The sequence below is a fragment of the Eriocheir sinensis genome, chromosome 26, assembly GCF_024679095.1.
Source record: "Eriocheir sinensis breed Jianghai 21 chromosome 26, ASM2467909v1, whole genome shotgun sequence".
Taxonomy (NCBI): Eukaryota; Metazoa; Arthropoda; class Malacostraca; order Decapoda; family Varunidae; genus Eriocheir; species Eriocheir sinensis.
This window is the reverse complement of record NC_066534.1, coordinates 7,490,846-7,517,287: the sequence shown is the minus strand read 5'-3', so window position 1 is coordinate 7,517,287 and position 26,442 is coordinate 7,490,846. Positions and strand designations below refer to the sequence as shown.

Here is a 26,442-nt window from a genome sequence, read left to right as displayed (position 1 = left end):
TGTTTTTAATGCAACCAATCCAAAATGAAGTGTTTTGCTTTGTTTACTGGACTTTCCTTTTAATTTTAATAAGTCTGGTTTCATACTCACCACCCACAAGTTTGATCGAGCTTCTAACTCTGCATTAACTCTGAAACCTCCATGGGTGTCATCCACCTCCAGGCCTGAGGAATGTGCCAGCTCCACATTAGGCTCCAGACCCACAGCCAAAACCACATGGTCTGTCACAATCTGTTTAAAAAAGTTGTTTAAAAATTACTTTTATAACTTCTTTACAGTAAAAAAAAGTTAAAAAATTACTTTTATAACTTCTTCACAGTAAAAAAGTAGTTTAAAAATTACTTTTTTTAACTTCTTTACAGTCAATACCATTATTAATATTATCATCAGGAGCAGCAAAAGACAATTTCTCACCAAAAGACAATTTCTCGCATTATACAAAACTAATTTAAAAGAAGCAAAGATTAGATAATGGGGCACACATTTCTTCATACACTCCTAATACATACTACATATATAAAGGTAAGGTAAAAGTTGAGCACCAGCGTAACATCTGGGTTACACATTACCGATTTTACATTCCCTAGGTGTCCCCAGGCACTTTATCCACCAGCCCAAAATGGAGGATGAATGGTTGGGTAGACTGCACACCAAGAGTTTAGGCCAGGATTTGAAATCAGGCTTGTGGATTCATAGCTAGGCATGCTAACCACCTCACCAGAGATGTTTGTAATTCTTGTTTCCATCAAAACCAAAATCAATGCTACAGCGCTTGTTTTCTGGCCTGGCTTCATGGTGTGACTTCTTCCAGCAAAGAATAATTTTCTGAGGTAGGGCATATACTGCTTAAAAAATAGTATGGCATAGCATTTGGTTTACCATCAAGATTATATTAATTCTACCAATATCAAATTTTACGTGTTTTGAGCTAAGGAGCATGGTATGACTAAACAGTATACATGTAAAGTTAACAAAAGTGATACATAATTTTTCTATATGAAAAGATATATATGCTTTTATTCAGAATATTGCTTTCCTACAATAGATTATATATTTTAACAAATCAATAGGACCAACCTCTTTGCCAGTGTTGAGTGACAATGAAAGCTTGCCATCTTCAGTTTTTTTTATATCTTGAACAGCAGAATCTGTGATGACACTGACACCTTCAGATTTGACTTTTTCAGTGGTCCACTTGGAGAGGTACTCTGGTAAGATCCTTCCCATGTTCCCGGATTCAGGGTACACTTGCGTCACTGACCCCTTCGTGGTTTTGGCTATTGTTAAGAACCGTGAAAAGTAAGTTGTCAGATACACTAAGTTAATTCTTTCATTAAGCTATATTTATAAATACAAGTTTGATGTGGTAATATTATTTTTGATCTTGATGTACCTTCATTAAAAATTTACAAATCTCTACTGACTGATACTGATGACTTATAAATGTAAAGCCTCATGCGATAAAATATGATAAGTATAACAGCTTTATGCATTCATAATGGGAGGTATTCACAGGAAAGACCAAGTCAAGTCAGTTAAGAAAGCTACTTTATGGGGGCAAAAGTTTACATGCAATGTAAAACATTTAGATCTAAATAAGCTGAGGAAACTTTTCCAGAGGATGAAAGGTTGAGTAAAGGTTTTAATGCTCATTAAGCTAATATTCTTACATTTGTGCCCAAGTGCACAGGCAAGTTCTGAACCCAGAAATCCTCCTCCAATAATAGTGATGTGTTTGCCTTGTTGGGCCACTTCATTCAGCTGCCTGTAGTCAGCAATGGTGCGGAACAGAGTAACATTCTTGCTGATGTCTTCTCCAGCCTTCTCAAACACTGACAATGTTTTTGGAGACCCACCTGCAAGGGGTATTTATTATTTTTTCAACCAAACCCAATGTAAACAATTATAAAGATAAAATTGGGAGCAAACACTACAGCTGCGCGTGGTGACAGTGCTCATCTCTGTCCCGTTGGCCCATTGAGCCCATTAACCTGACACGGGGCCAGTGTAACATCCAGGCTACCTCAGTTTACCTTCCACAGGTACCTAATTATTGACCAGCCCTAAAGGATGGATGAACACCTGGGTGGGCTGAGCGCCAACTGCCCAGGCCAAGATTCGAACCCAGGCCCACAGATTCGTAGTTAGGGACACTAACCACTGCACCATGGAGGCGCAAAATTAATATTATCTGCACAAAATAAATGCATCCCTCCACACACACATACAAAAATAGACAATACACTAATAACCCAAGGCATCAAAATTTCCACATCTCACCTCCAACTCTAGCTGAGAAAAAATTAGAAAAAAAAAAAAAAAACTATTTCTATCCAAAAGTCAAAGGGAGAAAGAATAGGAAAAAAGTATAAATCAACATTAAAGTAAACAGACTTGCATGAGATTATATAAATTTCAATTAACCAGCATATTCCAAAGGATACACATCACCTGCCATATTAAACAAAATTTTATTTTGAAGAAGGGCACCAGCATTCTGTTATTTCTTATTGGATTTTATGAGATGTGATCACTACTGGAAGCAGGAAACCAAAAATTCATGATCTGGCCTATGCCACCTCCCAAGCCCCCTCTGGTTATCCACAGTCTGGGTCAAACTACCCAAGGTTCCCTCTGGAAGTACTCATGGTCCTCCCTTAAAGCATAGAATTTTTTTTTACATGTAGTCCTCATATGCAACTTATAACTGCTCACACTTACGACCAGGCCAATAATATTAGTAATACTTGTTTAAGTAACAAGTTGGCATTTCAAATATCCTGCCAGTTTTTTTTTTTTTTTTTTTTTTCAGTAAAGGAAACAGCTTAAAAAAAGGGGGGAAACAATGAAAAAAAAAAAAGCCCGCTGCTCCTATAAAATAAATAAATAAATAAATAGATAAAAAAGGTCCAGAGTGGCTGAGAGGTCAATTCCAGGAAGAGAGGTGTCCTGCTACTCTCCTCTTGAAAGAGTTCAAGTCGTAGGCAGGAGGAAATACAGATGAAGGAAGACTGTTCCAGAGTTTACCAGCGTGAGGAATGAAAGAGTGAAGATGCTGGTTAACTCTTGCGGAAGGGATTTGGACTGTATAGGGATGAGCTTGAGTAGAAAGTCATGTGCAGCGGGGCCACGGGAGGAGGGGAGGCATGCAGTTAGCAAGTTCAGAAAAGTTGTAAGCAAGAAAATATTAACAGAAAATAGAAAGAGACGAGAGGCAACATTGCGGCAGAATTTAAGAGGTAGGAGACTATCAGTTAGAGGAGGCAAGCTGATGAGATGAAGAGCATTAGACTCCACTCTATCCAAGAGAGCTGTGTGAGTGGAGCCCCCCCACACGAGATGCATACTCCATACGAGGGCGGACAAGGTCCCTGTAGAAGGATAGCAACTGTGCGGGGCAAAAGAACTGGTGGAGACAATACAGAATGCCCAACCTCAAGGAAGCTGATTTAGTGAGAGATGTTAATGCCGTTAATGCCGAAAGTCCGTTATAAGCGGCGGAAAATTAAAAACACGTATAATAATACCGACGAACCTAATAAACGTAGGTATTTATTTCTTTTATTGTGTATGTTGTATGCACGTTGTCTGCATAGCCACACAGCAAACTTGGCAATGCACTTAGGCTGCCAAGTTGGCAGTGGGGCCCTATGGGGGGAGGGGGGGGGCATATTTTTTATGGGTATGGGTATAATTTTACAAGTTCGCCTATCATGCACTGGCAGATGAAACTCTTCTTCTTCTTTTTTTTTTTTTTTTTTTTTTTTTGGCAGTTTTCGGTGTGTTATGAAATAATCTGCTAACTGTTTCTATCGCAAATCATTAAATCATTAAATGATTGACTTTTCAATGCCTGTTGTGCACACGACGCTGCCCATCGCCGCAGCTGCAAAATAGCTCGCAGAGAGAGGTTCAACTAGCTTACTGTTTCTATATCTTACTCACCGCTAACAAAAATCACAAGTGGACAGACTAGTACAAAACCAGGCAAATTAATGTTTTTCCTGCTGTGTATTTCCCCAGTGCGCATGCATGGTGGACAGTAGAGCGACTTATTTCTGCGAGGCGGTATTTCTCGCAACACCGGCCGGCATAATAGGCCACCTCCGCTGCCACCCTGTCCCATCTTGCGCTTCATATTTCTGCCGCCCCATCCCGCGTGCCGAATAATTTAAACTAAAGAAACCTAACTCAAACCTAGCCTAACCTACATAACGGGGGACCCCTTTAACCCGTAAACTGCTACTGGGCTGTGGTGAGCTATCCTTGTGATGCGGCAGTGTTAAAAAAAGGTCGTGATTACAGTATAGGTAGAGATAGCATTCCAGTGTCTTTGGAGGATGACAATGCATCTACTTGCAAAAATAAGTTGTGGTTGCTCTCTTTGTTTTCATATAATTGCTTTCCAAAGTTGTATTTTGGAGCGAATGGAAGCTCCTCTGTCAGCTGGGAGGAGGGAAGTGAATAGGGAGGGACGGGTGGGGGGACTCGTTGCCATGGAGACGTGAGAGACAGCAGCGTTGTCAACGCCAGCATCACAAGGTGAAGGTGCGGTAATCCACGTCATGCAAACGCACGGGCATGTGTGTGTTTGAGTGTGTGTGTGTGTGTGTGTGTGTGTGTGTGTGTGTGCACACACACACACATATATATATATATATATATATATATATATATATATATATATATATATATATATATATATATATATATATATATATATATATATATATATATATATATATACATATAAACTAGCTTGCACAAGGTATTCTGAACTGCCGCAGCTAGGGCTTCACTGTGAGATTATTTTTCTTTGTTAGGTTACTTTATTCTAATTCACTGGAAATAAAATAGATCGCTTCTCATGCTTAGCCTATGTAACTGATCAATATCAAAGAAAATGCCTCTTTTATGCTTAGCCTATGACATTAATCCATATAAAAGAAAATGCTTTCTTGATAAGCCAATATAATATTCATCCATATGCAATAGATTGAGTGATAAAAAATAACTATGAAAAAAGCTACTTTCTTTCTGGCAGGAAGGGGGGCATTCATCATACATGTCATTAGAAAGAGATGCAGTGCACTGCCTCCCATCATACCTGGCGGTGAGAGACTGCGGGTAGCTGCCAGCTACTAGCTGGGCTGAGCGGCACGTGTGACTCATTGTGTGCGAGAGGCAGTGTTACCAACATACAGAACACCTCCCTTCTGAATTCATTACAAATTGTAATTTTTCTCATGTTTCTTTTTATGCCTGAACTTTGATGTCATTGTGTTTATAACTATATTTACAATGTAACACAGAAGAGACAGTGAGTAGGATTGTGAATTCAGTGACAGACGACAAACTAATGACAAGATCTGCATAACCAAGATGAAAAATGAAACATGAGATGCTATGCTAACTAGGAAAAAAAGATTTGAGGGTGTACAAGGCTCAGCAGTTTTATGTAAGCAAAGTAAAAATTGCGCTTCCAAGAGGCGTACAGCATGTTCCTAAAGAAGCCGCCTGAGAGGCATACCACAGTTCATGGGTTAAGCTGTGTCAGTACCGACACTCACAAACACTTGGCTTTTTTCCATTACATTTATGTCCACTGGATTGATGCATAAGACTTTCTTGTGGTGTAAATACGTCCTTTATTTGAATGGAAACCACAAAGAGAAAAATATTTCATCAGGTGGGCTGAAAAGACTATAGTAACCAAAGGATGGGACAGCAGATAAAGGGAGGAGGGCAAGGTGGCTAGCAGACGCTGTTGTAGTTACCGGGCGTGGTTTGGTCAAAAACTTTTCTCGGTCGGTCCCCGTGGATTTCTGACCCTCTGACCTTGTCTGTTATATCCGAAATCCATTATAAGCGAGTCCGTTATATCGAGGGTTTACTGTATTTGGTGACTATACATCAATCTACTTTTAATATCTTGGTAAAGGATAGACAAACAAACTTACAGGCAGATGCCTAAATAAGACGACTCAACTTATGGAAATTAGCAGACAAAAGAATAATTTTCATTGTAAAAGATTTTAAAAATTACTAAATCAAAACAGTGGTCAAGAACAAAGACTCTCCTATATACGAATATTCATGTTGCACACTGTTGACGGTACGAACAATTTGCCCTGAGGTTAAAATTTTGGCCGTAAGGTTTAGTTTTTAAAGCCTACTGCTTGGTGGTGGCAATCTAGCGATGGAACTTCAGGGAAGCACTGCAATTTAACCAATACAGTGAAGACTCAATACTCGAACGTCTTGGAAGTCGAACTTTTTGATACTCAATCGCAAAAGTTTGACTTGGTACTCGAAAAAATATCTGGTACTCGAACGTACACACACGTGGTTGTAAACAAAGGCTCCTGGCCTCTCCCTCCCCGCCGCCGCCAGTTGCCCCGCCACGGTCATGAGAACAACAACATTCTCCTGCATTCTGTCTGTGGTTTTTCATTTAGAAACTTACAATGGCACCAAAGAGGCTTATTAGTGGTGAAAATAAGCCTAAAAGGAAGAATGTAGTGACGACCATTGAACGGAAAAAGGAGATTATTGATAAATACGAGAAAGGAGCAAGAATCACCGATCTTGCAGCTGAGTATTGTATGGCGAAATCTACAGTAGCCACCATACTGAAGAACAAGGAGGCCATTAAGGGAGCTGATGTGGCGATGGGTGTGAAAAAGCAACTTAAGCGACCTGCGGCAGTGGAAGAAATGGAAAAATTGTTGATGGTGTGGATAAACGAAAGGCAGATGGCTGGTGATTCTATGTCAGAGGGCATAATTTGTGCAAAGGCTAGGTGGCTCCATGGTGATCTTATTTGTGATACTACCTCTGACTCCAGTGAAGATTTTAAAGCTAGTAAGGGGTGGTTTCGGAATTTCAAGAAGAGAACTGGAATTCATTCTGTTGTGAGGCACGGCGAGGCCGCAAGTGCTGACAAAGTTGCCGCCGAGAAGTTTGTGCCTGAATTTAAGAAATTTGTGGATAAGGAGCGCTTAAGCCCACAACAGGTCTTTAATTGTGATGAGACAGGCCTGTTTTGGAAAAAACTACCAAACAGGACCTATATAACAAAGGAAAAGAAGTGTTTGCCAGGACACAAGCCCATGAAAGACAGGCTAACCCTGCCTCAGTGCGCCAATGCTAGTAGTGACTGCAAAATTAAACCACTGCTGGTGTACCATTCGGAAAACCCCAGGCCATTCAAGAAGAACAGTGTGCAAAAGAGCAAACTCAGTGTGATGTGGAGGGCAAACAAGAAAGCCTGGACAACCAGGCAGTTCTTCACGGAGTGGTTTGTGGAGGTGTTTGCACCTGCAGTGAAGACATACCTAATAGAGAAGAATCTACCACTCAAGGCCCTCCTGTTGATGGACAATGCCCCTGCACACCCTCCAGGCGTGGAAGAAGAATTGGGTAAGGGATGTAAATTCATCGAATTGATGTTCCTCCCCCCAAACACCACGCCACTGATCCAACCCATGGACCAGAATGTCATCGCCAGCTTTAAGAAGCTGTACACAAAAGCACTTTTTGAGAGGTGCTTTGAGGTGACTTCTGAAACAGAGCTCACTCTGAGGGAGTTTTGGAAGAATCACTTCAATATCCTCCACTGCCTAAGGCTTATAGATAAAGCCTGGGGTCAAGTTTCTGTGAGGTCCTTGCAGTCTGCCTGGAAAAATCTGTGGCCGACCTGTGTGACAGCCAAGGATTTTGAGGGATTCGAGCCTTAAGTCCAGGAGTCTGCTGTGGTGGAGGACATTGTGTCTCTGGGGAGGGCCATAGGCATTGAGGTGGACAGTGATGATGTGGAGCTGGTGCAAGCACACTCTGAAGACCTCACCACTGACGAACTGCATCAACTTCACCAGGAACAGCTGCAAGAGGTAACTGAGGAGCTGTCTTCAGGGGAGGAGGAGGGGTACAGCAAGAAAAGAGTCTCCACTGCAGAGATCAAGAAATATTTGCGGCAGTGGACAGAGTTGGGAAACTTTTTGGAGAGGTGCCACCCTGATATTGCTGCCGTACACAGAAACATAAACCAGTTTGATGAAAATTTGATGCAGCATTTCAGAGACGTTTTGAAAAAAAGGCAAAGGCAGATCACTTTAGACAGATTCTTGTTGAAAAAAGAATCTAGTGAGAGTGCAAGTGTTAGTGAGCCACAGCCCTCCACTAGTGGGTTCACAGGAATCACACCAGGAGACGAGTTACCAGACGGTGACTCGTCCTCTGACGAATAACCTCCCTCCTCCTCCCCACCCTTCTACGTTATCCATCACCAGCCTTCACTTACAGTAAGTACAAATCAAAATTATAAAAAAATTTACCTTGAAATTTTTGTAAACTTAAGGTTTTGCTAAGGTTAGAACGAATTACCTGATTTATAGGTATCGGTAGTCGAACTTTTTGATACTCGAACAGCCATTCGGAATGAATTAAGTTCGAGTATTGAGTCTCCACTGTAGTGCATTACTCTAGCAGCAGCATTCATACATGTGTTTGTGCTCTCTCCAGAAATTCAATGTTATTTGTGATAACTAAGCCCCCAATAGGTCAGGCGTTAAGGCTAAAAGTAGTGGTGATGCACGTTGTAGTGGTAAGAAGTGCAAAGCCATCAAAATGGAAATATATTGGACTTACAAACAAATGGACTTACGAACAACCACTCAGAATCAACCCTGTTCGTAGGTAGGGAAGACTGTAAAAGGTTGTGGTTCACAACAGATAATGACTGTGTACCCCTGCCTTCCCAACCCTGACAGCCCAGAACATTGTTATTATCTTCACTGACCTATTTGCTTTCTAACTTGTGGGGAAGATGGTTACATCTTGATACCTACCTGTTGCAAGAAGACATTTGTCATAAGATATTTCACTTCCATCATCCAAATACACTCGTTTTTTGTGTGGATCCAGCTTGACCACCTGTCGTCCTCGCAGCACAGAGATGCCGCCATTTTCTCTTGAATCCAATTCAGTCACTGGAGTGTAGTAGTCTTCATGCTCAAAGAAAATGCTGTAATTCAACACCCCTGTTACTATGAAAATCTCACAAATTATCCTATACATGTTTGTGAATATTAAGTCTCACCATCCCAATATTCTGACATCTCTCAATATAATAAGATACTACGAATGTCAAGATTGCCTTAGTAACAGCAAATATCTGAGAGAGGTACATGTGTTGTTGAGGAGCACAGATTACTGCAAAGAATGAAAGTTGTTGAAGCTTCTACATGCCTATTCATCAAGGAAAGATTGACATGAACAGCAATGACTAACAATAAAGAAATTTTGGTGTCATCTTTATTGTACGGAAGCAAAATTCTTATTCGACATGAGCACCAAGGATCAAGAATTAAAAAATGCCATAACTCCTTTAATTCATGATCATTTGACACGGATGAGCTTACCTTCTCTCTTTCCCATTCCATTGCTTAAAGCGAAGCAACTTTGCTGCCTCAAGATCCTCAGTATACCATAACTCCTTACTAAGTGGTGGTCTCATGTAAGGACTCTCGCCCTCCCCAGACACCACTAGGATCTGAGAAACAAGAATAACTTGAGACATGATATCCTGTCTCCGGATTTCAGAACAAAAACTATTATATGACATGATGCCCTGTTACTTGATATATTTTAATACAACTACCAAAAAACTTATGTTGAGACACACAACTCTAACTTTTTTATATTATTTGTGACATTGCCATTTGCTTTTAGAGATAACAACTGATGTCTGCCAATGACCAGCTTTCTCTGTTGTTTTCAAATTTCTGCAATTCACAAGATTTTCTTTGATCCTATCCATGCTAAATTAAGACATTACTAACATTCCTGCTGTCAGTAAGTTCTGCCAACGCTATCTCATTCATTCTAGTTCTGAATTTTATATCATTGTGTATTTTTAAGGTCTTTCATTTCCTTTGATAATTTACTGACATTTTTCATTGGTGCCTTTTCTCCTAATCCTAGTGCTGCCTTTATTACAATCTTAGTTAATTTGTAATTTGCTGCCTGTACATCTCCTTTAACCTCATTACCGAAAATTGTATGCACAAGTCAACCTCAAGATTATTAGCTCAAAATTATGGGTTAGGCCTATACTTGCCGTATAAGTCTGCCCCAAAAATACGGTAGACTACTGGTAGGCCAAAACTTAAATGTGGATAGGCTATGGTACAGTACTCGGTAACCTGTCACAAAAACATATTAAGCTGGTGTCACACCGGGTCTTTTTCCTCTAACCGCAATGGCGGTAGGGACAACTGGCAACTCCAATTTTTGGGGTGTGCGTCACACACAACCAAGATTGGTTACCCGTATCCACAACGTAAACAAAGCACGAATCATACACTTCTTTTTAAATTATTTTTGGCAAAGTTTTCATGCCTGTTGTCCCACAGCACAGGGTGTTGTCTTATCTTGTCAATTAAATAGTAAACAAAGAGCTTTGCCAGTCCACTTTACGAGTCTCTTGTTAGGCCATCTTCCACTGCTACTCAACTACTTCTGTCGTCTGTTTACATATAGCCATGCAGTTGCTTGTACCCACAATCATTTTCCACCATATGGATGACTGGCAACTTGCTCCCGAATGGGCGTACGGGCAACCACAGTTACCACTCAGTGATAAAGGTTCACATTTTATCCTAGCTGTATAAATCGATCCCTAGTTTTTTGGGAGATTTTTTTAGGGTCAAAAAGTCAACTTGTACATCACAATTTACAGTAAGTAGATTTGGGAATTTGTTCTTTAGTTTTAAACAAAATTCTTTAGCCTTCTCTCTAATTGCAAAGACATTGGGTGTTTCTTATTCAATAATTTTTCCCTCTCTCCTCTTAGCCTAGCTTAAAGCCTGCTTTACATCTTAAAATAAAGGTAAAGTTGGGGGTACACACTATAACTGCGCATGGCCGTGGTGCTCATCTCCATCAGAGTGGCCCTGGAGTCTGTAGTGGGTAAGAAGCTAAGATCCCTTTATCCCAAGACAAAGTCCAGTGTGATATCCAGCTTGCCAGTTTACCTTCCCCATGTTTTCCCAGGTACCAATTTATCAACCAGCTCAATAGGGAGAATGAACAGCTGGGTGAACCCAATACCAACTGTCCAGACTGGGATTTGAACGTGGGTCCACAGATTCATAGCTAGTCACACTAACCACTGTGCAATGAAGGCATATCTTACCAATCATACAATATTTAGTACAATTACATCCTTCACTACATCCATACTTCTAGTAAAAATAATGTCAATTTCATTCATCTTTCCATTAGGGCTTTCCCAGGTCCACTTGTTGTTCGTACTTCTCATGAAAAATGCGTTCATAACTACATCTCTGTTTCTCTTTGCAAATTCAAAAAGTTGATCTCCCATTACTCGTACCTTTTGGAAAATGGCCAGTTACTAATTCATCTTATTTTTTTATCCCTACTTTGGCACTGAAAGATCCCATAATCACTGAAAACTTGGTTTTATGTTTCTTCACTGCTACTTTGATGTCCTCATAGAAGTATGCAAAGATAGATTTAGAGAGACACAAAGAGTAATGTGTTATTACACAAACCAGCACATCCACACACACGGCTACACATCACCACTCTGCCATACACACAAACTTACTACCTCAAAGATAGAAGCAAGATAGTGGCATGGTGGTGTGTGCAGCAGAAATAATGGTTTGTGAAGCAGAACGGGAGTGGTTTGGTGGTGTATGCAGGAGCAAGGATGTGGTGTGTTTATGGGAGTGTGCTATTCTCTGTGTCAATCTCTGAGTCCATCTTTTCTTTATTTACGTTGTCAGTTGATGAGGAGCGGCAGATCAATGAAATGCAGACACATACACATGTGCAGTGGGGGCCACAGCCACCTATGATTTGGCTCCTCAAGCAGCCAGTGTAAGTCATGATTGTGGTGGAGCCCTGCCACATGCTTGCCTGATTTTTTTTTTTTTTTTTTTTTCTATCTTCACATATACTTTTCTGATAATAATGTAACCTAAAACCACAGGAAATATAGGTAAATACAAATCAAAATTTTTTTTCATCAAAGATAGTCTTGAAACTTCAGATATCTTAATCTCTGAAGAAATGTATTCCATGAGTTTTTGGAAAAAATCTAAGGACTCACCTTTGCTTTAGCATCCCTGCTCTTTATGGCCCTGAAAGCTGCTACAGAGGATGTGCCGGCACCCACGATGAGGTAAGTCACATGTTCTGGTACTGCCTTTGCTGCACCTGACATGACAAGGTAAATCAAACTTAGGCATGAAAATATACCAATATCTTATAATACTAGAGCATTTGAAATTATATTAAAATGAGATTTTATGGTAATTTTTTTCTTAAGTCTAGATATGAATGAAACCAAAAGTCAAAGTATCCAAAAAATAGCTAGAAATAAATCATTGTCAATCTGCAGTAACATAAAAATTTCTGAATCTATTCTGGCAAATCATATCACCCAAATCTGTGAAAAATGACCCTCCATTACTACTCAATATATGCAAAGCTGATACATTCACAAATCATCAATAAAATATCAATGCAAACCATTACACCAACAACACATTCAATGCCCACACATTACAAAACTTCCTGATTAAGAGCATCCTTCAATCTGAATATCAATTGACACCTAATTACTTCAGGAAAATTCTAGGTGGACACAAGACAAATACTTCTATCTATATGTATCTCCTTCCATACAACCCCAGTTCCCCAAAATCATATTACTCCTCTTTCCTAAGCAAAGCTGTGCCTCACATGTTATCACTTCTTTCCCTATCACAATGTACCTCTCATTCAGAGAATATAAACTTCCTTCATACAGATCTTTTTACTGAACCCAAGTTCATATACTCTAGATCATGGTAGGCATCATTAACCATTTCATATTTAGCCCAACTTCCCTATATGTTCAATTTTCCTAAAACACATCCATTTCATGTCCAACAAGCTGTTTACTTAAGATATATGTATCACAGTTATCAAATATTAAGCTATGTTGCACTACATCAACTTCCTCATTTCCCTTTCAAACACCACAGTGACTTAAACTGTTAACAAGCTTCCTACACTTATTAACCTATGTTGCAATACATCAACTTTCTCATTTCCCTTTCAAACACCACAATGACTTGAACTGTTAAGCCCTTCATTACTGAAATCGATAAGGTTTATTCTAGTAAACCTAAAAAAACTTTGGGCAAGGAACTGCAAATTGTTAGGTTTACGGGGGGTAAACCTGATTATTATTGGAAGTTATAAGAGGATAGGAGTGTTGGTTTGTGCATTATTTGAGATACAAGTGAGAACTGGCAGCCTTGATTCTGACATCATTTCCTTTGTAATGGCCATGCCCCAGCCATATAAAAGTTTATTGAAGTCAACTGGGTATTTTGGATATATATATATATATATATATATATATATATATATATATATATATATATATATATATATATATATATATATATATATATATATATATATATATATATATATATATATATATATATATATATATATATATATATATATATATATATATATATATATATATATATATATATATATATATATATATATATATATATATATATATATATATATATATATATATAGGCCTACATGATAAAAATAAGAAAACAATAGTTTCATTAGGTATCTTAGCACAATGCATGCCACCCACAACCTCCTCAAGGCCACTGGCCTCCCCTAAGTCTACGTGTGTGAGGTCGCGTGGCATCATGGAGTGATTTTCTTATTATAATGGCTTCGTCAGATTCACAGTTTGCTAGCGAATTAGAAGGGTCTAATGACGATGAAACTCAGTCAGACATATCAGTGAGTGAGTCAGACGATTACTATATCCCAGAAAATGAGTAATACATACAGTACGAGTGGTGAGAGCGAGATGACCGTCTCAGATTCTAGCCTAGTAACCTTGCCATTGTTGCCAGGTGACATGTGGCCTGCCTTCACAATCTTGTCAGATCCGCTTGCTGACCAAAGGCCATATCCACTACCTACACTTCACCTGGACTTTCCTGACGTACATTCTGAAGTATATTTATGCCACAAGGAGAAACCTTTGAGTGATATGGACTGTTTTCAGCTTTTCATTACCAATGATTTCATTGACTCTCTCTGTTTGTGGACCAATGAGCGGGCACAGAAGTATTTCAGGGAAAATCCATAAAAAAAATATAAAAACTCACAAATTCATGGGACTGAAATGGCGTAATGTTACCCCGGGTGATACGAACGTGTTTATTTGCCTACAACTGTTGATGGGGATTAATTAATATAAAATGAAAAAAACAACTGTTTCCAAGTTTGCAATAAATAGGTCGACAATGCGGGTCGCAAACGTTGAAATCGCAAACTTTGAACCATTATTCTTGTGGGGAAAATTGAAAACCGTCGACATCTCATCTGAAATGCCGACCCGAAAGCCAGCGATAGAGCGAGCCGGGGCCCCCATGCCCACACAGCCTAGCGCATTCCACGGAAGGGCCAAAGACACGCCGGTCCGAGCTCTCGGCACGAGTGGCGAGAGGGCTTGACTGCCACCGCAAAATGCGAGCCACAGCACACCAGGCCATTGGCCCCACTCCGCATGAGCGTGTCCCGCCTGAGACCAGCGCTGCATGAGCCCTGCGGTGGATCCCTGCCGCTGTCCCGCCGCGCCAGCTTTAGCGCGGACGCCGGAGGAGGACCGTGAGCGAACGGAGAGTGCCATGCTGGGGCTTTGAGGGCCCAAATGACATGGGGGTAGAAGTGTGGGTGGGACCAAGGATGAGAGACATATAAAGGATAGCTCGCTAAGCATTTGTTTCTCCCACAACGCACCGCACTCGTGACATCACATGTAAACAGAGACGTCACTGGAGACCCACACGTGTGGCCGCGGCACCACTGGATTGAAGTTTCAGAGAACACCACACTTCATAATATGATGAGTAAATCCTTGAATAAAACAAAGATTCAAATGAGACTCTTGCTGGCGAGGGTCTCCAGCGCGCGTCGCCGCCATGACGTTATAGAACATGTGACGTCATGGCTGAGTTGATGACGTTTCACTGAACTATCCTTAGTTGGGTGGGACCGCAGGGGTGAGCTGAACAATGGCAATGTTGTGGTGGTGACGCCACAGTGCGCCCTGACGTCATGACCCCCTCCACCCTGTTAACTAGAGCGGAAACCATCACTTTCTCACGCGCGCCACCCACAAAGTTCAGGTCATATCGCAATTTCAGTTTTCAATAAAAATCTAAGTTTTTGGGTCCCTATCGCAAACTCGGTGAATCGCAAACTTGAATTCAGTTTGACGCAGGGTGAGCGGGAGTGCTTGGGGCAGATCGCGCAGTAATGAAGGGGTTATCAAACTTCCTACACTTACATGTTATCCTAAGAGTAGTAAAATGGGAGGCCAGAGCTGTAAAATACTTTAGAGAAGGGGAAACAAAGTGAATGGATTATGAGTATGAACAGGAGAAATGAAGACTTTACCATGGCTATGCCCTTGATGGAACCGAGATATAGCAACCAAGAGACAATCAAGCCAAAATTATAATTAAAGCTGTAAATCATATAAATTTACCCAAAATGAGCCAAACAAATAAAGGAGTACATTTTACATGCTTAACTTAAAATTATGTGTGTGTGCAAATACTTGAGTGTTCATTAACAGTAAGAGCAAGTTATTAATGCATTCTACACAGTCCAGCTAGATTTCTAAATATACTACAGGTGCTGTCATGTCAGTTGATGCAAGTAAACACCCTATATGTCAGTTTAATTATTCTGCTTGTGCATTATATAACTCAGAACATATCTGCAAATTCTGAGGGTAGTATTTACTTAAGAAAGTTTTGATTGCACACGGACAATCCACTTTGGATTCTATATTTCAGTAATACTAAGACATCCTATCACCTGATGAAAGCATATTCTACATACATTTGCTCTACAACCTTAGACACATAATGCACATATATAATAAAATAATAATATTAATAATAATAATAAAAAAAAATAATAATGGGCCATATTACGATAAGTTGAGATATCTGTCAGTATTTGATCCACTAATGTGGTGTCTTCTGCTGCCTCATCCAGACATAGGTAAAAAGTGGAGACTCACCCTGCATCCCACCAAACCTCATAATGTGGCATTCAGCTGTGACTTTAATCTATCTCAGCCCAGGGTTTGATGACACACAGGCCATATTAACCCAATCGCTGCGCATGGTGAGGAAGCGACTTCCCCCCAGGCGCACTCCGGCAGCCCAACAGGGGGAGGGGGGTCTCTTTTAACCTCTGTATCTCAAAAAATATTCATCACAGCTAAAAAACAAAAACACCATTGGAAAGAGGAGGCCAAGATCTATAGGATTCGGTTATGTATGCCTCTCCTGCGAATGTACATGCATGTTCGGGGGGTGTTGCCTGTGAACACTTACGTCAGTTTGTGCGCGGCGGTCAGCTATATTGAGGCAACTGTGGACATCTCTCCATGAGGTGCTGGCAAGGTAGTATTGCCAACTGCAAAATTTACAACTATGTATCTGGTCAAAGAATCAATCACGTGATAAGTGAAGCTATGCAAAAATGCCGCTATATTGCACAAGAACATTCACCAGTTACTCGTCCGTAGATTTTCCGTGCTAGGCTGATACGATTTTTCATCAAATTTAGTGGAAAACCCACTGAATTGGCAATCCTGTGTTGTGAGAAATAGTGTTGGAACACTCTCATAAGCGGGAGATTTGATTGCAACTGAGCTCATGGCGGCGTTAGCAATACCAGGAAATGCTACCGCTCACTGCAGCGTTAGCAATGAAAGGGTTAAGAGAAGTTGAAATAACCCAGCCAATATTCAGCCCACTAACACAATGTCTTCAGCCAACCCCACACAGAGGTTAAAAGTGACTCACATATACTGTATTTCCCGCCATATAAGACGCACTTTTTTTCAAAAAAGAAGATTCGAAAAATCACCCTGCATCTTATACACAGATGGTTAGGTTTTGGTAGGCCAAGGGGTTATTGTTACTGGTAAGAGACCAACACCTGAAACGCAACCATTTGACACAATAGTTCCCAGATATCCCCAGAATGAAATATACCGATTTATTATGTGTAACACGCACTTTTTTTCACTCAGAAAATGCCAAAAAGTTACCCCTGCGCAGTATACAACAAAGGTACAAATTTTGATTCATTTAATTAAATAATGAATAGTGTGATGCAATAGAAAAGGAAAATATGAATAAGCAGAAGAGAGGAGGAGGACATGACCATACAGGTCACAAGAATAAGACGCGCCACACGTGGGAGCCGAGGCGCGGCGTGAACATGAAACAACACACAACATCGCCGCAGCACACCAGTCACCAGTGTGCCGGGCACCTTGGTGGTGATGGGTAAAGCGTTATTACACGAGAACAATATTGGTGGAGCAGGGTGCTGCCTGACATGACTGTTCAGCGATCGTGGGGTGGACTTGGGCGGATTAGTCTGGAGGTATTTCTGCTGTGCAGCGGCCCGCTCAGCTGACGTTTTCTGTGATACATGTTCAAAAGAACGGGATATACGTGGATGACTAAAGTGTTTATTGTAAATGCTTTTTTTCTTCTCATTTAAAGATAACTATATTAAAACATAATATGACTGCATGCCTCCACCCATCCTGCAGCCCACCTGCACACAACTTTCTACTCATGCTCATCCCTATACTGTCCAAACCCCTTATGCAAGAGTTAACCAGCATCTCCATTCTTTCATCCCCTTCACTAGTAAACTCTGGAACAGTCTTCCTTCATCTGTATTTCCTCCTGCCTATGACTTGACCTCTTTCAAGAAGAGTGTATCAAGACACCTCTCTTTTGGCGATTCTATACTTATTGCTATATGAGAGCAACAGTTAGCGGGCTTTTTTTTTCTACATCTTTTTGTTGCCCCATGTGATTAGTTCTCTCAGTAGCTCGGCAAAAGTTACTGCCTGCACACTGCACAGTGAGTGAATCTACCAACCAACCCTTTTGTTTACCATTTCAAACTCACAGCTGCTCGGGGGAAGAGCACTGCAATTCTTCAAACAACAGTGGAACACTTTGAGCACAGAGAAGGGCACAAAAGCAACATACGGTATCATAGTCATAATTGTAAATAAGGTGACCAAATGTAATACTGCACACACATTAAGCTCAGGGAAACTGTGGAGTTTTTTTTTTTTTTTTTTCTAAATATATCTTGCCAAATTAAAGGTGTGTCTTATACGCCGGTGCGTTTTATATGGTGGGAAATACGGTATCTACCATCCAACCTCATCATGGAGGCTGGGACTTTAATTTATCCTTGACAAGGCAGCAGAAAATATCATGTTATCAGAAGACACCTTGTTAGCAATGGAATAATGGCTTAATATGGCCTAAGTAGGATCTTGCCTAAGATTTCTAAAATGCCATTTCTTATCATAATTTTATGTCAGGTGAGATCAAAGTTGGATCCTTTCAAATAACAGATTATTTGTTAGACGGAGGCATCTGGGCGCATCTTGGATGGTGTTTGGTTGCCACTATCTTGACACAGCAGTCAGACTTGCACCGTGGTCATGTGTATACAGGGATTTTTTGGTCTGCCACCAGTACTGCCCATTTGAACCCCTCCTATTACTACTTTTTTACAGTGGAAATGACATGACTCAATATTAAATCAACATGAGTAATATAAAACCCATTTTTAAAAAGTTAAGAGGTATTTGGCATGATGATTGATCTGAGCTTTGGAAATGTAGGTTATGTGGCATACCACTGTACCAATGATGGGGACCCCACTCAGGCCTCTCACACCTGGCTTGCACACTTCCATCAACACATCCATCATCTTACCCATAACAGCCAACTCTTACAACTACTAGTTTTAGAGGCAAAACTATTACACAGTACTACAGACTCCACTTTAAACCACACAGCCAGAAAACCTGAGCTATGGGTGACCTTGTCACAACCATAGACAATAAGAATATTTCACCAAGCCTTGTTTCACCCACAATGTATGTGTCGTCTGTGACTCCTAATCCAAATACAAGGTAAAGTGTTGAGTGGCATCCAAATATTTACTGCATTAATCTGCATAATATGACCATTCCTGCAGTGTTTTTGGTGTTTGTTGCTGTTTACATGTCAGACAGGAGTCACAGATGACTCTTGATGCATGGTGTTATTGCCTCTTCTTAAGTGTGGCCAGGCAACCCACTAGCTCAAAAGTTCTCACACTCTATGGTTTAACCCTTTCGTTGCTAAATGCTCACAGCGAGGACCAGCGGAACTTGCCGGTGGTGCTAAATGCTCGCTGTGAGCGCCATTCCCACTCAAATTTCCCGCATATGAGTGTTCCAACACTATTTCTCACCCCACAGCATTGCCAATTCAGTGGGTTTTCCACTAAATATGGTGGAAAATCATATCAGCCTAGTGCAGAAAAGCGCGGAAAATCTACGGACGAGTAACTGGTGGATGTTGTTGTCCAATATAGCGGCATTTTTGCAAAGCTTCACCTATCCCCAATGGTGTTTTTGTTTTTTAGCTGTGATGAATAGTTTTTGAGATACAGAGGTTAAAAGAGCAAGCACAAGCGTCACTTGCGAGTGGTGCTAAGCTCGGTCCCATCGCACTCACAGGCAACACCCCTGAACGTGCCTGTATGTTCGCAGGAGAGCCTTACATAACTGAATCTTATAGATCTTGGACTCCTCTTTCCAATTATGTTTTGCTTTTTAGCTGTGACAAATAGTTTTTAAGATTCAGTGGTTAAAAGAGACCCCCCTCCCCACGCTGGGATGCCCGAGTGTGCCTGGGGGGATAGTCTCGCTGCGAGCGATTAGCAATGAAAGGGTTAAAGCGGTGTGTGTGCTGCTGAGGAAGCTTTGCCTCTGTATGCAGTAGTTTTAAGGTTGTTTTGACAAGGTTCATGATGTGTTACTGGAAGTGGGTAAGCCAGGTGGGAGGAACCAGGATGAGGATTGAGTGAATGGTACTCCAACATAGCCATCACAAGGAAGCTTCAGAACTACCATCATACCAAACACCTCATTAACTCCTTTATTGTGACTTTCCTATTACTCATGGTGATACATTTAGGGATCTTATTATTTCAGCTAAAAAAGGGTATTAATAGGAGGGTTTCAAATGAGAAAATGGGTGAAAGTCCTGGGATGGAAGAACCAATTAGCCCTATAGATGGCAATATAGGGTCATTATAAACATTTGCCTGTGCCATAACAGGAATTATAACAGGCTCTTCGTCTCATCAACTCCCTTCCTCTTACTGACAGTCTTTTACCTCTTAAATTTCGCCACCATGTTGCCTCTTTCTATTTTTATTGATACTTTCATGCTGACTGCTTTTCAGAACTTGCTAACTGCATGCCTCCGCCTCCCCCGTGGCTCCGCTCCACTTGACTTTCTACTGTAGCTCATCCCAATACTGTCCAAATCCTGGTAAATTCTTTAACAATCTTCCTTCGTCTGTATTTCCTCCTGCCAACGACTTGAACTCTTTCAAGAGGAGAGTATCAAGACACCTCTCCTACCGAAATTGACCTCACTTTTGGCCACTCTTCTTAACCTATTCTAGGGGCAGTGACCAGGGAGCTTTTTTTCGTTATTTTGTTTTTCCCTTGAGCTGCTTCCTATACTGAAATAAGTAATAAAAAAATAAATAAAAATCTGCCCTCGAACTTGTTCATGCAGATACCGTGACCTGTCTTTCCTCCCCTTCCCATCACCTCTGTATGCTAACTTTTTTTTCTTGAGTGAACAGTCAATCAAACTTGTATTGATCACCCATTTGCATTATAGAAGAGTAAGCATTTATGTCCTTCAATTTATTCTTGCAAACCCATATAGGCATCCAGGCCTCTAAAATTCCCTGGTGGCTTAACCTCAGGCCATGACAGGCTCCTCCCATGCTTCCCTGTCTTGAGGTGGTCAAAATCATGTCATCAGTGGCATCCATTTATCTGTTACACCCATCAATTTTTTCACAAGAAATACCCTTCCCCTCCTCACAGTAATATAGCAATGCATTCTTTCATGGTAAAGTATGCAGTAAATCTTAAGTCAGATGATCCCTCATATTGTGTATGCCTCCAGAACTATAATTTCATTTTGTTCATATATATTATGAATTTATTGCACAATCACTCATTTAATGCTTTTGCTGTGAATTTTTCCAGTGATGTGAACCAAAAAGTGAATTGTTAACTGGACTGTGAGCAACATCAATAAACTTTAAAACTGGGCAGACACATCCCCTTTTCAGTCCATCAGTTCCACATCCAAAGTGACAGTACTTTAACGTTACCCGCTCCTAATAATTCCACATTCTGGTGTGCAGACATGTAAGAGCAGAAGTAAGGTAAAATCTCTTACAAAACAGTACAGTATCAAAAGTAAATGTAATTATGTAGCAATGCAACAGAGCAAAAAGAAACAAAAAAATTGTGTTATGATCACAACTGCTTTTGAATAATTCTCCTCCAAAATAAATTAGAAGCATTTGGAATGACTTGTGCATCATGCTTTTTCTGGTGGTTTCTGACTAAGTACAATACTAAAACATCAAGAAGATACAAAATAACAATAAGTTCCCATTCACACATTACTATACTCATTCAAATGTGGCCTGTTTGGGCAGGGTTTGCATGGAGCAGCCCCTCTCCACAGCACTGCCGCATCAATGCATCTCTCTCTCTCCTCATTTGTCGGCTATTTACTGTATGAAATTGTGTATTAAATATTCCATATATAAGGCTATATAGTGCTATGAACATGTCGCTTTTTGGAAAATAGTAATGAATTGTATAATTACATAACATGATGTTTCTGACATCAGTGGTCAAGGACACAATGTCAGTTCCTTCCTGGCCTGACCTGACCTCCTGACATCAAAGTGGTTATTTTTACACACAGTCATCACTGGAGGTTATAATTTCCAACTGGTAATTAGAATCATCAGTAATATAACCTACTGTCTGCCCAAAAGAGGAACAGGGAATATATATGAGAGAGAGAGAGAGAGAGAGAGAGAGAGAGAGAGAGAGAGAGAGAGAGAGAGAGAGAGAGAGAGAGAGAGAGAGAGAGAGAGAGAGAGAGAGAGAGAGAGAGAGAGAGAGAGAGAGAGAGAGAGAGAGAGAGAGAGAGAGAGAGAGAGAGAGAGAGAGAGAGAGAGAGAGAGAGAGAGAGAGAGAGAGAGAGAGAGAGAGAGAGAGAGAGAGAGAGAGAGAGAGAGAGAGAGAGAGAGAGAAAAATATGGGGGTGGGGGTGGCAAATAATTCAATAACTAAGGCTAGGTTTGGCAGTGCAGTGGAGAGGGGAGGCCCTGTGCCAGCACTGCCCAAAGGGACTTGATAGCTGAGTCTGACCATTGTAAGTTTGCCATGCTGTTGTGACAATTTAAAACATGTTTTTTTAAATTACTTGGTGTAATGGAACAAGCAGGAATGTCAAGAATATCTTTAACCACTATCCAAACCTTTAGCTTCCGGGGAGGGGTCAATTTTGTTTACAGTTTCATCCCTTCAATTAGTTCTGGTGCTGAACATGCCAGTGTTGATTCAGGGTTGAAGCCAATTCAGGGAGGAAGCAGATTCAACAGGAGAAATAGGATCTACTGAGGAAGGCACTTCATCAGGAGAACTGGCTGGAGGACAACACAGACTACACCCTCACTATCTTGTTGATCTGCAGACCTTTCATCTTTTATGCCAGATTCTGCTTCAATATTGGACATGGACTGCAGAGACACAACTGCATTTTCAGTCTCTGGTGTTTCAGTCAGTTCAACCACATTTTCATTAGTTTCCTCAACTGATAAAGGCTGTATGGTTTCTTCATGGGATGGGCTTTTGATTCTGTCAAAACTACATATATTACTACAATGATTAATATACCACTAACTTAAAAAATAATAATAAATAAATAAATAAATAAATAAAATAATGTGCCTAAGTAGTGTAAACTTTTTTATAAATACTAATATTTACTATTTTTTGGGGGGGCAATGCAACATTTACCACTCCACACACAGAAACTACCTAGTATAAATGCCTCAGGATTTGCATACTTTCCAAACTTCCACCCATTGTGAAACCTTAATAGGCACCTAACATCACCTTAGCCGATCCAGGATTCAGGACATTTCCTAAGGTAGAGGAGGTAACATTATAATTGTATGTCGTAAAGAAGCCTTATAACCAAAAACTACCTAAAATTATGAGTATTCTTTTTCTTGAACACAACATTGAATAAACAACAGAACTATAATATGAAAATATGTATAGCCATCGTTGCCAGATTGTCGTACTCAGAGCATAGTACTACTTACCGGTTTCTGACGCCTAACTATTGCCAAGAAACATCAGAATCTAACTCTTTAACGATAACTATAAATTAGTTTCATTATTGGAGCCAGAAGACAGTTTTGAGGTAGGAAGTCGGAAATATAATGGGCTGAGTACGACAATCTGGCAACGTTGAGGCTGTAGCTCGAGGCCGAGGAAGCGTGCACGCCATTTACCGGGTATCAGATACCTGAAATAGCATACTTGTACTGCGCAAAGCAGGTGATGTCACTTATTGTGACTTCGTGAGCTTTCATATTTATTTATTTGTGTATATTTCATGGTGGCAAAACTTAAATTACTAGTTTCATTTTTACAAGTGACACAAATTTGTGACTGTTTATCACAATAGAATTTCACTCTAATAAGTGAATCAGACCCCACAGAAATATTACCAGTGTGTGTATGAATAAATACAAAGATAAGCACATACTTTGATTTAACTCTAGGATGTCTCATGGATCATTAATAAATAAATAAAAATATCCGGATACACAACTCTTTAGTCCGTTATTTCAATGGCCCCCAAAACAGTCCCTGCAAGTTTGTACCCCCCATTTGGTGATGTTAGGTGCGCCTATTAGAATAATACAAACTTGGTAAACTTGCATGTATGGAGTGGTGGGAGAAGTTTAGGAATAGTGTTGTAAAAAATCATCTCATGGTATCCAAAACAGCCTGGTGCTTTGACCTGCACTTGTTTGCAGTGCCCTGCTCTGATTAACTGACACTTAGCTTTGTACTACCTTGTCACTGCCAGTCTCATCCAATGGCCTTCTATCCTATTTTCCTGGATATGTAATGGCCTTTTACTGGACAAAGCCCTGAGTGAATAATGAAACAATCAACAAACTTGCACATTTATTGTGCAGTATATATTTACAATTGTTATTGCACTCAATTTTCTAAGCTGAGATCCTTCAGAATATCTGTATCAATATAAAACTCTTTGAAATATAGAAGTTATCAATAGCAATAACAGACAACTCTGATGATCACATTATCATGGGCATGCAATAATAAATTCAAGGTATTACACTTATAAAGTTAATACCTTGAATATATGGCAACTAGCATACTTTAATGTTACATTTCAGTAAAGAACATTAATGTAAACATTAATATTTCAAGAGAAAAAACTACTCTATTTTAAACAACAATGGCAATACTAAGGATATTTCCAGTAAGAGGCCATTAACTATACCAGGTTACAGAGTCCCTATAAACTCAGCTTTACTATCTAACCTACTATATAAATAGTACTCACTTCTTTTACTATGGCAAGTATAAAAACAAGATTCTGGAAGCCCTGAATGTTTTGAGGTAATATTTGAGCAAATTATTTGAGCATGTTATAAGTACCTAACTACCTTCAGAAGAAGTTGTTGGTTCTGCCTCAGGTGCAGCAGTAGGTGCTGTCTCTGCTGTTGGAGTATTCTCACCTGGAGCAGCAGAAGTTTCCTCAACAGTAGCTGCCGTGCAGATGGCTCTGGTACAAGAGGTTCCTGGGAAGGAGGAGCACTAGGGGCTTCTTCCACAGCAGCAGAAGCTTCAACTGGGGCAGGTGCAGCTTCCTCAACTGGGGCAGGTGCAGCTTCCTCAACTGGGGCAGGTGCAGCTTCCTCAACTGGGGCAGGTGCAGCTTCTTCAGTTGGGCAGGTACAGCTTCCTCAACTGGGGCAGGTGCAGCTTCTTCAGCAGGAGATTCAACAGGCTCAACAGATTCCTCTACAGAAGTTTCTTCTTCCTCTTCAGCAACTACAGGTGCTGCCTTGGGAAACTTTGGTTTGCCTGGTCCAGTTGCTAGGGGTAGCAGGCCACTGCTTAACCTGTTGACAAAATTGACAGATTTAGAGCAGATGCTAAGAGACCTTGTCTAACATACTTGAGGAAAAAAAAAATCACAATCACACACAATGTCTAGTCCAGCTTATGATCTGGCCATGGTGAATCACACACACACACACTATTTCACAATTAGGTAAATACACACACCTAATTTTCACTAAAAGAGTTGGATAAAGGAGTCATGAGTGCCCCTTAGAAAGAGCGACCATGAACTATTGGAAATGAAAACTTTGGAAGGAAGTGAATATTGAGAAGAGGCTTCTAAGGAAAAAGGAAAACTACGCTAAAGCAGATTACGTTGGACTCAAGACTTTCTTCGTGGAGTAGACTGACTGATATGAAAGGAGTAATAATATTCAAGAGAAATATGACACTTGATGAATACTTACAATGGAGGAAAAGAGATATATGTTCCAATCTATACAGTAAAACTGAAAGAGAGAAAACATGGTTTGGATGGAGGTGAGACAGCAAGAAGAAATAGAAATAAGGCATGGAGGTATTTAAAGAAAAACAAATAAGAACAATAGGGACAAATATAAAGAAGCAAGAAATGATGATGTGAAAATAAGAGAGAGGAGGAAGCTAAATTTGAAAGAAGAATAATGAAGTTTTTAAATGTAAAGAACCAAAAATGTTTTATAAATTGTAAATGGAAAGTTAAAAAGAAATGAAGGAGTGGTAAGGCTAAAGGAAAAAAATGTAATCTATTTAAAAGGACAACGAAATTGCAGAAATATTAAATAATCATTTTCATAAAGTGTTTACAAAAGAAACCGATTTTGACTGGGGTCTCAAAAATTGGAATGAGGGAAAACTGAATCAAAGAGTGGCTGAGTGGATAGTATGACAGCGCGTTCAGGACGACGCGAGTTCAATCCCGCCCGTGCCACCAAGCTGGGATTTTTCAGCCGCTGTCGAGTGGCTTAAAACTACCCACATGCTGTCCAGAAGACCACCTATCAACCCAGACTCTAGATTCCTACGATTAAAGATGAGCCAGAACAAGTGAAGAACAAGGAGGCTTCAGGAAGGAAGGGGTGGATCAGATATTTGCCTTCAGGATGGAAGTAGAAAAATAATAGCAAAACGCTGCCTTCATGGATTTGGAAAAGCTTATGACAGAGTCGATTGATTGCATTGTGGGATGTTTTAAAGATTTATGGTGTGGG

The 26,442-nt window shown here is 40.2% G+C and overlaps 2 protein-coding genes across 3 annotated transcripts in view; one reads left to right on the top strand and one right to left on the bottom strand.

The window, feature by feature from the left end:
- LOC127003733 (apoptosis-inducing factor 1, mitochondrial-like) overlaps window positions 1-24,894 on the bottom strand; it is a 43,794-nt gene extending 18,900 nt beyond the window's left edge. Inside the window, exons 1-7 of one of the 2 annotated variants that reach the window (XM_050870694.1) lie at window positions 24,865-24,894; window positions 12,140-12,246; window positions 9,423-9,553; window positions 8,850-9,025; window positions 1,671-1,856; window positions 1,078-1,277; window positions 91-231 (exon numbers count right to left, since the gene is read on the bottom strand). In XM_050870694.1, the coding sequence (XP_050726651.1) occupies window positions 91-231; window positions 1,078-1,277; window positions 1,671-1,856; window positions 8,850-9,025; window positions 9,423-9,517 (798 nt within the window). In that variant the 5' untranslated portion in view covers window positions 9,518-9,553; window positions 12,140-12,246; window positions 24,865-24,894. Of the gene's footprint in view, window positions 1-90; window positions 232-1,077; window positions 1,278-1,670; window positions 1,857-8,849; window positions 9,026-9,422; window positions 9,554-12,139; window positions 12,247-22,554; window positions 22,575-24,864 lie in introns of those variants that run through there. The other variant, XM_050870693.1, reaches the window with a different exon arrangement.
- Window positions 5,429-7,806, top strand: LOC127003732 (tigger transposable element-derived protein 1-like). Its single transcript, XM_050870692.1, has one exon. It carries the CDS (start codon window positions 6,468-6,470, stop codon window positions 7,737-7,739), a length of 1,272 nt encoding a protein of 423 aa, XP_050726649.1. The 5' UTR covers window positions 5,429-6,467; the 3' UTR covers window positions 7,740-7,806.
- Window positions 24,895-26,442: the final 1,548 nt, after the last annotated feature.

Excerpts from the sequence above, each read along its gene's own strand:
- LOC127003732 (XM_050870692.1), top strand. The coding sequence starts at position 6,468 with ATGGCACCAAAGAGGCTTATTAGTGGTGAAAATAAGCCTAAAAGGAAG.